This window comes from Sorex fumeus, unplaced genomic scaffold (assembly GCF_029834395.1).
Source record: "Sorex fumeus unplaced genomic scaffold, SorFum_2.1 ptg000072l, whole genome shotgun sequence".
Taxonomy (NCBI): Eukaryota; Metazoa; Chordata; class Mammalia; order Eulipotyphla; family Soricidae; genus Sorex; species Sorex fumeus.
The window spans coordinates 41,159,754-41,177,800 of NW_026606129.1; the positions used below are offsets into that span (position 1 = coordinate 41,159,754).

The 18,047-nt window shown below is 49.1% G+C and overlaps 1 protein-coding gene across 1 annotated transcript in view; it reads right to left on the reverse strand.

Moving 5' to 3' along the window:
• The window catches only part of SCN10A (sodium voltage-gated channel alpha subunit 10), a 103,250-nt gene that overhangs the window by 15,384 nt on the left and 69,819 nt on the right, over positions 1 to 18,047 (reverse strand). Inside the window, exons 17-24 of the mRNA XM_056129346.1 lie at positions 17,693 to 17,816; positions 16,312 to 16,466; positions 13,434 to 13,607; positions 8,721 to 8,843; positions 7,901 to 8,185; positions 7,710 to 7,766; positions 6,517 to 6,654; positions 3,836 to 3,940 (exon numbers count right to left, since the gene is read on the reverse strand). Coding sequence (XP_055985321.1) covers positions 3,836 to 3,940; positions 6,517 to 6,654; positions 7,710 to 7,766; positions 7,901 to 8,185; positions 8,721 to 8,843; positions 13,434 to 13,607; positions 16,312 to 16,466; positions 17,693 to 17,816 — 1,161 coding nt within the window. The remainder of the gene's footprint in view (positions 1 to 3,835; positions 3,941 to 6,516; positions 6,655 to 7,709; positions 7,767 to 7,900; positions 8,186 to 8,720; positions 8,844 to 13,433; positions 13,608 to 16,311; positions 16,467 to 17,692; positions 17,817 to 18,047) is intronic.

Sequence of the window (18,047 nt, forward strand, 5' to 3'; positions counted from 1 at the left end):
GGCCAACATGGCCGACCCGAGTTCGATTCCTCCGCCCCTCTCGGAGAGCCCGGCAAGCTACCGAGAGTATTCGATATGCCAGACACAGTAACAACAAAGTCTCCAATGGAGACGTTACTGGGCCCGCTCGAGCAAATCGACGATCAACGGGAGGGCCTTTACCTTTACCTTTACCATAAAAAATGGAAAAAAAGTAAGGTGGAGTTCATGCCCAATTCAATCAGCTAATCAGTGGCTGAGTAAATAGCAGTACTCCTACATTAAAAAAAAATAAAAGAAAGAAGTCCTGGGCCAGTGCCCTATTCCACTTGATGGGATTGATCATGGGCAAAGCGGAGCATCCCAGCATCCACAATTCAGGAGAGGTGAGTTGGACCCAGGAAGAAGCATTCCAGGTGGAGTTGGAATATATCTTTGCCTTTGGGTGTCGTTCTTGGCTTTGGATTTTGAGGAAGGCAGAGGAGTATCAGGTTTGTGCCACTGGATGATGGATGTCAAGATGTTGCCTGCCACATGGATTCTGGCCAGATACTAGGCTAGAAGGCCTGTGAGGACTGGAGTGCAGCCAGAGGCAGTTCCTGCCTGGGGCCCCTCTGCTAGCTTCTCCTCAGGCATCCTGAAGATGTCAAAGTCTGTTTGCATGCTTCTGGCCTGGGGCAGCAGAGATAGTACAGTGAGTAGGGCACTTGCCTTGAGTACAGCCTACTGGGATTTAATCCTGGGCACCCTATATGCTTCCCCAAGCACTGCCAGGGGAAGTGATCCCTGAGTGCAGACCCAGGAGTAACCCCTAAGCATTGGTGGGTGTGGCCCCCAAAGAAAACAAAACAAAACGTTCCTGACCAGAGCTGATTTGGGGTGAATTGGAAGGGTGGTACTCAGGAAAACATATTTGTCACACTTATAGTAGACCAAGGGGGGAGCCCTGTGTCTTCACTGGTACCAGCTTCACATTGCTAGTGAGTTAGTGACACATTCTCCTCTCACTGAGTCTCAAACCGGCAGTTGGATCTGGGCTCCTCTTCCTTTTTACACATGTGGGGATCTTGCGCATGGCTCCATGAAAAGAAATGTTGCTTTCATTGTAGGTCTTCCTGGTTAACCATGGACTTCCATTTGCATGTCCAGCACCATGAATAGCAACCAACCTTAACATTTTTGCAGTTTTTGAGGGGTGGGTGCACACCCAACATGCTCAGGGGCTATTCCTGGCTCTGTGTTTAGGAGTGACCTTAGCAACGCTCAGGGGACCATAAGTGGTAACCAGGAATCAAACCAGGGTGATCATGTGCTTTACCCACTGTACCATCTCTCCAACTCCCTAGCTTTATAAGAAGACCATGTTCTCTTCCAAAATCCCTTTGGGAAGTGCAGTTTGCCCTGTCCCAGGGAAGCTGCACTGCTTGCCAAGAGGAAGTTGTGGTGGGCTGGGGATGGTGGGTGGGAAGGGAGAAAGGGAGATGTGACAAAGGGAGAGGCAGAAGGGGAACAAACCGAACACTGAGGATTTTGCCCAGCATTGCCCCTAGCATGAACTCTCTGGCATCAATGTTTCAAATGTGTGTTTGTTTTGTTTCAGGATACACCTGGAGATGCTCAGGGGTTACTCCTGGCTTTGTACTCAGAAATTACTCTTGGTAGTGCTCAGGAGACCATATGGGATGCAGGAGCTCAAACCTCGGTGGGTCATACAGCAAAGCAAACCCTCTACCTGCTGTACTACGGGCCCAGTGCCTGTTTCAAATGTGGACTCAAGGGCAGTGTGAGTGGCTGTGCAAGCAACAGAGACTCAGCAGCTGATTTATCTGAATGTTTTTGGTGCCTCCTCCCATAGCCCCTGGCTTGATGTTTGGCAGGGCTCAACCTTTTCCCACCTCTTTTCATTTTCAGCCTATTCTGCCCATGGTGCTGATTGACAGAGGGGTACTCCTTGAGCCTTAAAAAGTTCCCTCAGGCTCACTTAACCCCAGTTTACCCATATTTTTGGGGGGGGGCAGAGGGAAAGCCACACTAGGAGGTGCTCAGGCTATTTCTGGGTCTATGCTCAGGGCTCACGCCTGGTGGTGCCTAGGATTCAAACCAGGTTAGCAGCGGCGTGCAACTCAAGTCCTTTACCCTCTGTGCTATCTCTCTGGCCCAACCCCAGTTATCTTGATTATAGGGGAGACTTGGAAAGCAACCTGTCCCCAGAACTCCGAGCAGCCTGTCACTCTTCACTGTAACTCTGCTTATCAGAACTGAGATTAGTAATACATTCATGGCCTGTTTCCAGGTACAGCATTCCAAAGATCATAACATTTTTTTTTGCCTCCTGTAAATGTTTTCAAGACTCTGCTCATGAAATTTTTAGTAGCTTATGCGTGCCTTCCCCCGCCTAGATTTAGAAATCTTAATGCCTAGGCCAACAGAATATGTGTCTCCCTAATTCATTTAAGAAGAAGCCTTCTCCTTTGTTGACCATCCTTAGGCTTGGTCCTTGCGAGGGGAACAGCTAATGGGATTGTGCCACGAGCAGCAGCTGTAGTTTTCTTCCTAAGTGATGCATCTTAACCACAGAAAGGTTATGTCAAGGTACAAGATGCCAACTCCATTCACTGGAGAGAATGGCTCAGTAGTTGGCTATAAGAGACTCGGCAGTACATTTGCAACTCAGCCAACCAAAGAGTTTAAGTACACACACACATACACACACACACACACACACCACACCACACCACACCACACCACACCACACCACACCACACCACACCACACCACACCGCACACATATAGGCCAAACCCAGTAGTGCTCAGAGGTTACTCTTAGTAATGAGCATCGCATTGGTGAGCTTCTGATGAGATCCTGATAGCTTGGGGGTCACTTTGGTACTGCTCAGGGAGTCACCAGCACCGCCTCCTCCCCCAAACAATGCTCAGGGAATCTTCTGGTACTAGGGTTCAAACCCAGGGTTCTACACATACTAGACTTCTATTTTACCACTTGCACTCCCTGGCCCCACCAGAGATTTGATGCTGTTCTATTTTTTGACAGAGGCCAGAGAAGAACTTAGGTGGTGTCCTAGACAATGTGGATACGGCATTTATTTATTATTTACTTATTTTTGTTTCAGGAGGTACACCTGGTGATGCTTGGGACTTATTTCTGGCTCTGTGCTCAGGATTGACTCCTGGCAGTGCTCAGGGGACCATATGTGGTGATCGGGATCAAACTTGGCCATGTGCAAAACAAGTGCCCCACCTGCTGTGCTTTTTCTTTGCCCTGGGTGCTGCGTTAGTGGAGGGAGGATAATCTCTTGGGGTTTTTGTGAATAAAGGAATTGAAGGTAAGTAAGACGTTAATTTAGGAACCTCTTTATACTCTAGAGTGGGAGACTTTCTGGTTCCCATTGTGTCGTTTGACCCAGCATCCCTGGGTGGGTAGATTCTGGTCTTTTCTACTGTAGGCACAGATACACAATCACAGTGAGGCCGACACCCGTTATAGCTTTGGCAGTGATGCCAACCACACAGATACTCAGTTCGAGGCTCCAACCACCCTTTTACCCACTCAATCTTCCAAATACTATTATTCTAGGACCCTAACCCAAATGAAAAATTCAGTCCCTCCGTAAGCAGGCCTTTTTGGAGTACTGTAGGAAGTCTTTTTATTATAGAACGAGTTGCTTCTTTGAGACTTCTTACTCACTGGGCCTAGGATTTTCAGGATCTCATCTACAAACCCAACTCAGCTTTCCTCCATGGAGAGCACTGTCCACTCCACTCTCTCTACTCCAGATAGAGGTGTTGGGTGGCAAATCCAGATACTCCCCAGGAGAGGGAAGGTTTAGAGTCTCACCAAGGGTCGCGGGATGGGCTTCTGGGGCTTCTTGGAGCCCAGCTTCTTCATGGCTTTGTAGTACTTCTTCTGCTCCTCTGTCATGAAGATGTCCTGGCCCCCTAAGTGCAGAAGACGATAACACATGGCCGTGATTAATGCTGCAGGAACTGCAGGGATGCCCACCCAGTGCTCACTGGCAAGGAAGACCCTCCATCTCTGTCTCTGTCTGAGGGAAGATACACCAAGGCCAAGAGCAACCAGCATGAGCTCCACGTGCCACAACTCGACAGAGAGCATTGGGTCCCCTGCCTGGGTCTCTGAACAAAGCCTGTTCTTTCCAGAAACCCGGAAATGCTGCCTAGAGAGAGGATAGGGAAGACTGAAGAGTAGGACCCAAGGAGAGCAGCTGCTCAGACACGGCAGCTTGGGTGTGAGCTTTGGATCCAACCTGATCCTTCCAGTGGGGTCCACAGGGCATCAGAACACAGTGTCTGAGAGGCTGGAGCTCCCCTCAGACCTTGTGGAGCAGAGACCTGAACCAAGCCCTCGGATTTCTAGGGTGGATGCATTGAGGATGCTTACTGCCTTATCCAAGAGTGCTGAAAAACTTTTGCCTGGTCCTTCTAAGGCCCTGCGAGGCACGTGACCCTATGTTGCCATAATTCTGGAAACACTACCCCTACCTCCTCATTGAAGCTACTCCTCCCTTTTCTCTGGGCATGGATTTCTTTAAGGGACCCTTGGCATCATCTTCTGGGGCTGGAATGATAGTACAGTGGGTAGGGCATTTGCCTTGCACATGGTCTACCAGGGTTCTAGTCCTCCATCCCTCTCAGAGAGCCCGGCAAGCTACTGAGAGTATCCCTCTCACATGGCAGAGCCTGGCAAGCTCCCTGTGGTGTATTTGATATACCAAAAACAGTAACAACAAGTATTACAATGGAGATATTACTGATGCCTGCTCAAGCAAATCAATGAACAATAGGAGGACAGTGCTACTACAGTGGCATCATCTTCATTCAAACCTGTGACTTTCATTTCTTGACATACTTTGAAAGCCTCCTATTTCCACAACATGTTTGTGTAAGTGACTCACTGCAAGTGCTGAGGGTGAGGGAGTGGGGCTGAGCTCTGTGGGGTGTGAGGGAACATTTGTGACACAGAGAGTTTCCTGGGAGGAACCTCTCAGCAGAGACTGGGACTGGCAAGTTCTAGCTGAGTTCACACCGAGGATTCTGGATAGGGAGTCAGAGAATCTGGTTTCTGGCCCCAAATTGATCATGGGCCTTTCTCACTCCTCTATCATGCATAGTTTCCTTAGTTTCCTTATCTGTAAAATGGGAGAAAGCATGACTTGAATATCTTGAAGTTGATCATGGTGGGTAGTTTTATCACTGCTATCTGGCAGATCAGTATGCACTCACTGATCTGCCCTGCCCGCTTGGAGCCCTAGAACTCTGCTTGGGAACTCCTGCAGGTGTAATGCCTGCCCTTGGGAACTCCTGCAGGTGTAACTCCTGCAGGTGTAATGCCTGCATGTTCTATATGGTAAGAAAACACTTTTCACTGAAGGGCTGTAAAAAGGAATGAACTGTAAATCAGGTGTTTTATGGACAGGCTTTGAGAGCTTCTTACAGCACCGGGAAAGGAGGAATACTATTCTCTTCAAATGGAGGAGACCATTAAAGGTCCAGAGGATTTAGAAGTTTCAAGGATCTCACAAATGGTGGCATTGGACCTGCAAATCCAGGCTTGTCTGACACCCAAACCAATGATGTACTTGTCATACTTTGGTAGCTAACTTATTCACGTGGTCCCTTTGTTAGGGACAAGGGTGGGGGTAGAATTCTGGGTTTATACAAGATTCAAATGGGGCTTCATGCCCTTGCTGAAGGGTAGGTGTGACCGGAGAGCAGGAGTGCATTTTACAGTTTTCCCATTTTCATCTTTGAATGAAAACAAGGCAGGCTATCTGGAGTTGGACTTGTTGGTCAGCAGCTCCCACGGAGGCAGGGTTCTTTTTCCCCATCCCAGGAGAGTTGGGTTGTACCAACATGAAGGTCTTAGTTCTTTCAGGAGCGCCCTGATTCAGTACTCAGGAGGGCAGGGCCCCCAGCCATGAATAATAAGTGCAAGGACCTTTCTTTCCTCTTGACCTTTCCCGAAGGGCAACCTGGGACACCCAACATAGGCGCCCCAGCCGGGAACTCTGGGAACAAACATAGTGACCTGGGGCAGGATGGAGCATTGCTTCTCCAGAGGTGGCCCCAGATGCCACACAGGGGTGGGGCTGCAAAGGGGGGAAAGGTTGGTCAAAGTTGGGCTCCTGGTCAGGCCTAAAAAGGTTTAGTATGAAACCAGGGGACGGGATCATGTAAGAATTCATCACTGGATTGGAAGATAGTTCAGTGATTAGGGCATATGTACTTAATGTGGGTTTGATTCCTGGGTCAGTACCACAAGGGCCTCTTAAGCATCACCGGATGGCCCTGAATGGGTCTAAATACCATAGTCATGACCCTGAGTGGTCCCTGGCACTGCCTGGCCTGAGCAGTGCTACATCCTGGAACACGTGCATTGAATTGCTGTCCCAATTGGCCAAGTGTGGTGGGGAGCAGCCTCCAGGCCCACAGAGAACCACATAAAAGAGTCCCCAAAAGGATTCACCACCACAACAGGAACACCTGAGCCCCACTTATCTTTTTTTTCTGCTGATTGAAGTTGTCAATTATGACCCCAACAAAGAGGTTGAGCGTGAAGAAGCCACCGAAAATGATGAAGACAACAAAGTACAGGTACATATACACGCTGTCTTCCCACTGGGGCTGCAGGTCCACCTAGAAAAGAGAGCAGGTTGCAGGGAGGGGAGTGTGGTGTTCTTAGTTTGTGTTACCCCAAAACTCATCCCTGAAACAAAAGCCTGAGCACAGGTAAGCTATTTGGAAGGTGGTCCCAGGAAATTGAAATGAGAGAGGAAGAGGGGAGGGGTGGGGAAGGCAGGAACAGGAAAAATGTGAGCAAAGGGATGTGGTCAGAAAACCAGCCCTATGGGCCACTGCTGTCCCATCCTGTTGTGACCTTCAATGGGACTGTATGGAACACACCACTCAAACTGTCCTACCAAAGGACAGGGAGGCTGGAGAGCTTCTTGGCCACTCCCATGACTTGGCTCTGAGGACCCCACCCTGGGGACACTAAATCCACTTGCCCTGTGGGAAGGACACACGGGAGCACTAAGGAAAGTCAAGGATAGAAAAGAGGGAGCCCAGGGTGTGGGCAAGTACAGCAGTGGGCTGATGGAGACCCCGTTTGGTGAAAAAGAAAAGGGCATTTTGGAGCTGGAGTGATAACACAGCAGATAGGGCGTTTGCCTTGCACGTGGCTGACCCGGGTTTGATTCCCAGCATTCCATATGGTCCCCTGAACACTGCCAGGAGTAATTCCTGAGTGCAGCCTGAGTGCAGAGCCAGGAGTAACCCCTGTACATTGCTGGGTGTGACCCCCCCCAAAAAAAAAGAAAAGAAAAGAAAAGAAAAAGAAAAGGGCATTTCTCCCATAGGTCCCTTTCCTTCGCCTGAGTACTAGGAGAGCACCTGAAACCCCATCTCCTCCCGAGGGAGGCGTTGGTCCCAGAAATGCCCCATGTATGGAGCTCTTTAACTGATGCTTCCCTCTGAGTGAGTGCACCAAGATCTGGCAGACGTGGGGAAAGTGTGTGTGGAAGGGGTCTCGGCAAGGTTGGCTTAAATATCCAAGAGCGGCCCCACTGGGAACTGCCCCAGAGAGAGATAATATCAGGCTGCTGGGTGGTCTCCTGTCCTGAATGCAAGGCCACCTACCTTCCACTCCAGTTAGTGCTGAGGTAAGAGGGGTTGCAAGTGGGCCAACTCACCTCTGATCGGGAATCCACAGCCGCATACATGATGTCCATCCAGCCTTTGAAAGTTGCCTGGACACAAGGAGCAGCTCATTCAGTGTTGGTTCCCTACCCCTCCAAACATCTTACACAGCATCTTCCAAAGGACCTCAGACCCCTTCCACCCCCATTTTATCCACTAATCAATGGGAGGGACAAAGACTCACCACCTGCAGAAGCGCGAGGTAACCCATGCCAACATTATCAAAGTTCACCTTCACATTGACCCAGAAAAAGGTTTTGGTGTAGTTTTTAATTACACATTCAGTCTTGTTTGTCACATTAGTTGAATTCACAAGAGAAAATCCACCATTGGCTGTGTCAATGCATTTCCAAAACTTGCCGGCAAAGAGGTTCACACCCATGATGCTGAAGATGAGCCAGAAGATGAGGCAGACGAGAAGGACGTTCATGATGGATGGGATGGCACCCACCAGGGCATCCACAACCACCTGGTGGGGTGGGAGAAGATGCACCAGACCTAGAATCCTCCCAGGTCCCACCACTTCTTGCTAGGGCTCACTTCTTTCTATGCTCCACCTGCCCACTGGGATGGTTTCAGGAGTCAGTGCCTTTGGGGGCAGCAAAGGAAGAGGCTAACCAGTACTCCCATGCAGAAGGCTCAGACACTTTTTTTTGGGGGGGTCACACCCGGCGATGCTAAGGGGTTATTCCTGGCTCACGCACTCAGCACGCACTCAGAAATTACTCCTGGAATTGCTCGGGGAACCATATGGGATGCTGGGAATCAAACCTGGGTCAGCCACATGCAAGGCAAATGCCCTACCCGCTGTGCTATCGCTCCAGCCCCAAGGCTCAGATACTTAGTGACAGAAGGGGAGCTGGGATCTGTTTCCTGAACTCTGTTGGCCTGAGCAGCTGTCTGTGTTGAAAAGCACACATATGCTGCTCAGGCCTGGCTGGGTGTTGAGGGAAGTTACAGCCAAGGTTGCTATAATACAGGAGCAGTTTGAAGAGAAGTCTTACCCTCATGCCTTCAAATCGAGACAGTGCCCGTAGAGGCCTCAGGGCGCGCAGGGTCCGAAGGGCTTTGATGGGTGCAATGTCAGAAAACTGCAGGATCTTTGCTATCAGGCTTGTCAGTGAGATCTGAATGCAGGCAGACAGCAAAAGCCTCACCCAATGGCTCCAAAGAGGTGGGTGGTCCAGCTTCAAGGAGACTGGAAATTCCTCCCACCCCCAACTCTGGGTAAGTCTTTTTCTGGACTCCCAATTCCACCTAAACTCTGTAGAGAGGTCTATGGGGTCCAATCTATTCGCTTTTAGCCAAGATTTCTTTGATTATTTATCTAAGCTTTTGGGCATGAAAGACTCAGTCTCCTACCTTGCCTCTGCCCTCTAGGTATACAGGGGGCCAAAATCCAAGTGTGTTAAATTACCGTCCCTGTCTCTAGAGGGGCACCAACCACATCCTAACATCCTGAAACTCTGATTGGCTTTCAGGTATTTGGAGAGATGATGATCCCTTGTGGGGGTGATGCTGGAAGTCTATTTTTAGAGGAACTCAAAGCAAGTCTCAATCAAATTTGTTGAGAAAACTGGGGGAGCACATCCTGGCCTGCATGCTGCCTAGATCCTGCTGGACCTCTAACTTTTGTGACTGGAGGCAGTGTCTTGTGGGTCCCAGCAAACCATCTCCCTTTGTGAAAAATAGAGGACCAGATGTGAAACACTCAAAGGTCCGGGTAGTCCCACAGCTCATCAGTGAGAGACCTGGGCATGGACCATGAGACACAGTGTGGACAGAGATGAGATATAATGACTGACTGGTGAGCTCTCATGGGGCAGTTTTTCTGTCTTTCTGTCTGTCTGTCTGTCTGTCTGTCTGTCTGTCTGTCTCTCTCTCTCTCTCTCTCTTTCTCTTTGTCTTTGAACCATATCTGTCTGTGTTACAGGGCTTATTCTTGGCTCTGTGCTCAGGGATCACTTGTGAGGGGATGCCACTGCAGACTGCTGTAGCTTAGCTTGGAACCAGGCAGTGATGTTCGTGGGAAGGGAGGGTCATAGTTGGGCTTGAAGCTTCCAAGGGCCTCTATATTTTTGAATGGGTGGCTCACTCCTTCAGCAAAGAAGGGACTTGTAAAGGACCCTCCTCCTTCCTTCATGCAGGACTTCTGACAACAGCAGGGGGCATGCTGGACCCTCTTCATTCTCTTTTTTAGCACCTTCCTGGGAAGGCTGTCTCATGTGAGAAGTCTGCAAGTGTGTGTGTGTGTGTGTGTGTGTGTGTGTGTGTGTGTGTGTCGGGGAGGGGGCTCCTGGGTGCTGAGGCCTCTCCATCAAAACCCTCCCTCAATGCCAGCTTCATGCCCAAGGCTCAGGCTGCTGTTGCCAGCCTCTCTGTTCTATAATTCAGCATCAACCCGCCAATGCAAATCTGACTATGACCAGGTTCTTCTCTTCAACCTTCCGTAGTACTTTATCATCCTCAGAATGCGCTCCACACTCCTTAGTCTAAATTAGACAGCCACTTTTCCAGGAATTTTTCCACCCAGATATTGGACCCAAACCAAATTATTTCCCAAATGTCCCTGTGTCCCTTTAACTAAGAGTAACCCACCTCCCACAATAACATTCTTCTGATCTTTTTAAGTCCTACATCTAATACCACTACTTATGTAAAGCCTTTCTGCTCACCCTATCCGCTGAGTGGAAGCAGGCTGCTGTCCCTGTGTCTCTAAGATACTAATTATTTCTAGCAGTGCAAACCACTCCCCACCTCATAATGTGTTTATTTCTCTATGTGTGTCTTATCTGCTGGGAAATTTAAGTGTAAACACCTGGAGATAAGTTATTTTTATTTCTTGGCTTCTATCTCTCTTAGAGAACTTTACAAGAAAATATTAAGTAGCAAAAAATAAGCATTTGATAAGTTGAAGTAAAGTAGAAGCATATTGGACAGATAAAAGAAAGGTAGTGAAGGAAGACTAGACTAGCTGCATGGAAGGTTGAAAGATGACTGGATAGAAGAATGGGTTAAAGAATCAACATGGGCGGGACATTTGAGGAGAATGAAGCAGGAGAGAAAGAAAGCAAAGAAGAAAGAAAATTATGGAAGCAAAAGTAAGATGAGATGGATGATGAAGGTATGATGGATGATTAGGTAGAATGATAAATGAATGAGCATTGGAACGGGTATATAAACAGAAAAGATGAGAAAGTAAGGCAGTTGGTTGGATGATAGATAGGAGGATGGATGAACAGAAGAAAGAAAGGAAAAGGAATCAATGAACAGATGAGTGGAACGAAGGAAAGAGAGATCTAGCTTCTTAAATTGTGGTTGTGATCCCATATAGGTCATTAACATTTTAGTAAAATAAAATTTTTGTGGTGCCAGAAATACAACCATAGCCTCAAACATGAAAAACAATTGCACTACTGCTGAGCTTTATCCCTGGATCCTCCAAAATGCCATTTATACATTGAAAATATGCAATCTAAACTACTGGGACTTTGTAATGTGGCTGTCAAGGTGATAGGTGGGGGTGGGTGGGGACAGAATATGGGAACATTGGTAGAGGGAAGTTGACATTCATAGTGGTACTGGTATTGAAATATTGTATGCTTAAAACTATGACTTTGCAAATAATTTTTCTTTAATTAAATTTTTAAAATTTTTTTAAAAAACAAACCAAAATGAAGTTTGTAAAGTATCCCCTTCTCCCTGAAGTGTGGAGATTGTATCCAAGGGCCTCATATATGCAAGGCAAAAGCTCAACAACTGAACATCCCTATTATGGTCATGAAACTTAATGTATTTTTGGTTTTGGGACCACTCCTACTGGCAATCAGGGCTTATTCCTGGCTCTGTGCTCAGGATCACTCCTGAAGGGGCTCTGGGGATCATATATGATGCTAGGGATTGAACCCATATTGGTTGTGTACAAGACAAGTGTCCTACCTACTGTGTTATCTCTCTGGCCCCAACTTTTTTGTTTGAAAAATCAATTTGTTTATGATTTATTATTAGTAAAAATTTGATTCTTATACTTATTTTATGTATCTATATCCCAGGGTTGCATACAAGCGACAAGGTTGGGTAAAAGCGATCTTGAGTAGAAAAAAACAAAGAAGAAAGAGTAGAATAAAGGAATAAATAAAGGAATAAAGGAAGAAGGAATAAATAAATGGTTGGATGGAAGGAATATGGATGAATGACTAGAAGCTCACATAATGGCTTGAAGGATGAACCAAAAGAGAGAAGTATGAGATTGTTAAAGACAAAATGGATGAATGTATGGAAGGAAGGTTGGGATGAATGAATAGGCATGAAAGGAAAGGATGGGTAGAAAGGAAAAATGGAAGAAGTTTATGGGTGAATATTTGAAAGGAAGCGAGAATGGTTTAATAGATGAAAGATGTGTGGAAGGAGAAAAGGATGGTCAGAAGGGAGAATTAGTAGAAGGATGAATGGGGCAGGTTGAGTGACTACTGTAGGTCATCCACATTGAACTGAGTGAGATAGAAGCAGGAGGGACTGTGCCCTTGACAGAAGTATGTAGTCAGAGCAATCTTTGTCCTTTCACTGATGAATAACTCTTTTACAGGAACAAAATTATCACCTGTGTTTCAGACTTCAGGCCTTGCAGCTAATCCCCCTGGCTCAGCGACTGACAATGCCAGCACATTAGTATATCAGGAAAGAGGAAAACAGAGTATGCTGAGCATCTGGGGAGAACCTGCCAACACAAGGGGTGGGGTAGAAAGTTCTCTCCTGGAACTTGTATAGCTGCGGGAGGCAAGCACCAAATGCAGACAGTGGCTGTGAGAGTGAGGGATGCAAAAAAAAAAAAAAAAACCAAACCAAAACAAACCAAAAAAACAAACAAAAACCCGTGCCTCCCCCTGCTTGCAGGGACTCTCCCCTGTGCAGCAAGTGAACACGCCATTTGAGAGCCAAGAGGGCATTGGAGGACTTGGAGGGGCTGAGCCAGGGTCGCTCATGCCTGGCTTTTGAGGGGAGGTTCATAGGCTCTTAGGAGTGCTGCAAGGCTCCTTGCACATGTCTCATATCAGGGACTAACCAGCCCTCCTGAATGCAGGGTGCAGTGTGCACAGGTTAGGAGGAGTCTGGACACATGAGTTCACCCCCAACCCCAACCCCACAGGGACTCTCTGCCCTTTCATGGACCTGAAGAGAAGTGGGTCACATATCCTAAGCTTGGCACTTCTCCATCTTGACTGAACTCCTGCATGGCTAGGAATGTTCGTTTAACTCTGATGCCTGGAACCTACACAATGGGTCCTGAATCTCTGGGCCCAGTGAGACTTGTTAAAGCCCTTCAGACGATTACAGGGCTGAGGACCCCAGTCAGCAGGTGGGAAGATTCTTTGCTCCTTGTGTGTCCTCACAGTGGATGACAGAGCCTAAAAGCCTTAAATAGTTCAGGTATCAAATACCGTGAGGGGCAGTTTCTGTACCATGGACTGAGGCCAGAAGCTGAGGCCTCACCTAACCAGCACCATTGTACCTGGAATGGGGAATGCCTGGGTCTTCACAGTCACAAATGTGGAGAGCTAGTCTCAGCCCCACAGCTAAGGACTCCCGATTTTTCCATGAAGAGGCCCTTCCTTGAGGACCAGGGCCTCCGATCTTCCTTTGCACTAAGCTGCAGCCATCCGGTAAGGGGGTAGAGGTAGGGGACAACCAGGCCAGATGTGCACATTGGGCCAACTCACATTCACGATGAGGAAGTCCAGCCAGCACCAGGCATTGGTGAAGTACTTCTTGAAGCCATAGGCCATCCATTTGAGCAACATCTCAAACACGAAGACGAAGGTGAACACCCGGTCGGTGTATTCCAGCAACGCCTTCACATTGGGCTTCTCGTCGAGGTAATAATCTTCAAAGGCCTGAGAGGAAGGGAGCAAGCAGAAGGGCAGGCTAGTGGAATGCACAGGGCCCAGGGGATGGCACTCACCACTCTTCCTTCAGCCCCTGGGAGGGCTTTGGTCACTAGCTTCCCTGTGTCATTCTGTTTTCTCTGTTCTGGGGAAGGGAGGAGGCACTGCACTATGAGACATAACCCCCCATAACTTCTTCAGGGTCAATGGGAGGGGGGACACACAGTTCTGCTTACACTTTTCTGGGGAGCAGAAGGCAAATGAGAAAGGATATTTTCTAGAACTGAATTTTGGAAGTGAACCAAAGGATGCTAACAGTGACGAGATTTTAAAATAAAAGACTCCAAGAACGTGCCCAGGCAGCTCACAACAATGAGAGTAAGGTTCACCTATGAACCCCGGGAAAAGAATATTCTGTCTCACGAGCATTCAGGAAAATTCAGAGGAAAAGTGATTGTCACTTTTATCAGGTTGGGGAGGATGAAGCAGAATGGGTCGGGATGGGGTGGGGAGCCCCTTGTGAGTGGTATCACAGAGACGCAGCTACTCTCAGACATAGGGGCTAGCACAGAGCGGTTCTGTCTTTGGGAGTCAGTTGGTAAGTGAATCAAAGGTGTTAGAGATGCAGCCTTAGGAATTTATCCTAAGGACCCTGGATGCTGTGGGTGCCTCCTCCCTGCCAGCTGCTGTGAAGGATGGCTGCTTGCAACTCTGGAATACTTCCCTTTCCTCTGGGAGAATCAGGCTGGCACTGGAGTGCCTCAGAATCCATGCCTCTCTTTAGCTCCCTTTTCTGAATTGTCCTGTCTGCCTCACAAGCAATGCTCAGAGCACACCCTCCACAAATTGCCCCCACAGGGACTCCTGCTTCCGGTCCCAGTCCTAAGCCAGACACTGCAAAACAGTGAGGGTGTCCAGGCCTACTCGAAGTCAACATGGGTACCAATGAAGTATGTGGTGGCACAGTTTTACAGGGGCATACCCCCTGGCCAGGGACCAAGATACTAAGAACATATTTAATAAGCAAGTTGACTGAGAAATCACAGAACACACGGATGTGGTCTCGCTTCTATAATATTGATGTCTTCTATGCATGAAAAGATGGGAAGGAAGTATTGAAAAATGTTTCCAAAGTGAGACTCTGAGTGATAGGGAAATGGGAGAGCTTTTTTTTCTCTCTGCATTTTCTCATCATTTTCAAAGGGTTTTTTTTTTCTTCAGTTGTTTCCTTTTTGCACTTTCCTTTGTCAGATGAAAACTCATGCTATTTTTTAAAAAGTACTCAGAGTAAAAGCATAAGGAAGACTAAATTTGGTGCCAGCCTGCTCAGTCTCTTGGGGAAGGAGATGGGGAAGTGCGGGTTGGGATGGGGCCTGCAGCTGGCCAGGATGAGCACTCCCGCAGGGAGAAGAGGGGAGCAGCTGGGGTGTGGAGAGAGGAGGGAAGGGGAGTGGGAGTGGAGGAGGGAGGGCCCAGGGGAAAGACAGGAGCCAAGGAGGCAACGGCAGCAGCAACACGGCTCATGAGGAAGCCTGGTAGGAGGGCAAGGGTGTGGAGGTGTGCAGGAAGCACCCTCAGCCTCCTCCTGCCCTGGACTGTGGTCTCTATGTCCAGCAATGTTCTGAGCCATCCAGGTGGACTTTCATCGCCATGGCCAGGGACAAGAGGACACCTTAGATGCTTCCCTTCACTTCTGCTCTCCCCAGCTGGCAGCTGCCTCCTTCCTACCTGCTGCACCCTTGCTGGCGTTGCTCCCTTCCCTCATCTCAGACCTTACCTTCTCATGCCCAAGACTGGGGCCACACCTGGACTCTCTCCATGACCTTCCCAGGAAAGGTGGCTTTTCAGGGACTTCCTGAATATTTAGTAAATGAATGGTTTCCATGTCACACAAGGAGCAAGATGAGGAAATAAAACTCATGGATCCATGAATCAGGGGAGTGGGGCTCTAATGCTCCCTAACTCACATGTAGGGACCCTGGGGGAAACCCCAGATACGATGTATCTCTGGGCCTCAATGAACTCACCCATGAAATGGAAACAATGTGGGGGAGGATGATATGTCCCTTCCTGGGCCTATACCTCCTATCCTGGGAGGACAGTTGAGATGGTCCTGTGACCCCCAGATCTAGCACAGAGAATCAGCCTTCCTGGACTCACAGCAAGGGACTTAGACTGAGCCTCCAAATTCTGAGTATCTATGCACCCATGAACCAGCAGCATCCTTGGGAGCTTGATAGAAATGCAGACCCCTGAGCACCACCCCAGAGCTACCCAACAAGATGCTGCACTATTACACGCGCCCAGAAGTACTGTTGTGGCAACTGTGCCTTTAATGAAGATTAGGGGTGTCTGTAGGTAGCTGGACGAGGCCAGGGAACACAGTCCTTTTTGTACTGGGCTTTCAAAGGCCAGTGCACTTGGGATCTCAGAAGGGGGCTTAGGAGCGGGCTCTGGGGTCCAGTGAGAGCCAAGTGAGGCTTAGCCAACCTGCATATTTGTGGACATCTAGAGAGTCAGTTTCCCCATCAACAGGGCTACTTGCTTGCTGTGCCCTGCTGCTCAGACCCTTGCACTAGGCTTCTTTCCACCCACAGGAGAAACTAGCTAAGGAGTCACACAGGAACAGGGCGAGGGTGGTGCTGATGCAGCTCCAGAGCCTTTGGATTATGGGCGCCCCTAACTGAGGGGTCTTGGGGCCAGTGCTCCTTACCAGTGCTCCACTGCTGAGCAGGATCATGAAGATGATGAAGCTCTCGAACCAGCCATGCTCCACGATGCGGTAGCAGATCTTGCGCACCTGCCAGCCCGTGGCCCATGGGGACTTGGTGGTGTCAACTTGGCACCAGGAACAGTGCCGGACACAGCCTGTAGGGAGAGGGGCGCCAGGGTGAGCAAGGTCTAGAGCAAGAAGGGCGGCTAGAAGGGCAAGGACACCTCCATTTTGGGAAATCCACTCACCAACCGTTTGCAGAGACCTTCTCTCCTGGAAGATGAGAGAAGCCTCTCCACCCTGATCCTCAAGAATTTCTTCCTATCCTCTGCTCTGTGCCTGCTCTGATGCCCTCACCAACTCTCTTTCTTCTTGCACCAGACACAAGAGGTCCATCCTTGGCCCGCCATCTCGGGGAGCTGAATAGGATTCCCCCAGCGGGGAGGCCCAACCTGGTGTGGTCCCCAGTCTGCTCTTAGTCGAAGGGCTACCACCAAGATAGGAGAGAGTCATGTGGAATCAGAATCCTGATAAAGATGTGAACTTTTTTTTTCTTTTTGGGTCACACCTGGTGATACACAGGGGTTACTCCTGGCTCATGCACTCAGGAATTACTCCTGGCAGTGCTCAGGGGACCATATGGAATGCTGGGAATTGAACCCAGGTTAGAGGTGTGCAAGGCAAATACCCTACCCGCTGTGCTATCATTCCAGTCCCTAGATGTGGATTTTTAATTTTTTCTTAATTTAGAGCATGAATTCTTTATTCCTTTATTGTATATTGCTATAGAACTCTGCCACTGTAAACATTTATGAAAAAAAGAGTAAAGGTTCAATTTATACTTTTTCCCACTCTAACTGGGATTCCCAGGCAGTCGGGCTATCAGGAGCCCCTTGGCACATGTGGGGGGCACCAGTGCTCAAACTCATAGCCAAGTGGTTGCTGGGCCAGCACTTTGAGATACCGTCTTCCTGGCCCCCAAAAGCTCTTTAAGAAATCTCCCCAAACTTGAGGGACACACAGATGCTCTTGGCCATCTTTTGGATCTTTATGTGTCAAGCCAAGAGCAGCGATGCCAGTGACTCTCTTTCCTCTTCAACCTGGTCAGTGCCCTGGAGAATGATGAGAAAAGCATAAGGCCTGTTGATGGTATCTGGCACCCCTGAGGCCCAGCTACATCTACTGAGATGTGGTGAGTTGTGTCAGATGTGGGCCCTCAGTCCTGATGTTGGGCCAATGAGGGCTCTCAGGGTCTGCCTCCTGTGGATCCCTGGGCTGGGCCCTGCACACTGAACACTGAAGAATCCAGATGTCTGCTTGCTGACCTGCAGTGGGGCCCTCATGCAGGTCAGCGGGACCAGGTGCATGTCGGCCCCTCTACCTTCTGTGAAGCAGTCGTCTGGCAGCTCGAGGTCCTCAGCCAGCTCTGGGATCTTCCTCAGCATCTCCTCTGGATCCCGACAGTCCACGGTGCTGCCCTCGGAGGAGCTGGTGTCGTCTGCCCCCTGCAGGGCCAAGCCCAGAGCAGTGAGCCCAGCCCCCCATGGGCCATTCCCATGGCAACACCAACAGGGCTGGGGGGTGGGGGTGTCAGGGAGAGTCCCTCTCCTCTCAGGACTACCCCTAAGCCCTCCCCCCCCCCCCCCCGCCATATGTTTGGTGTTCAGCTGAGACCCAGCACAACAGAGTTCACCGCGCATGGCTTGAAAGCTCCAGGCCCCTGATGGAAGGTTGGC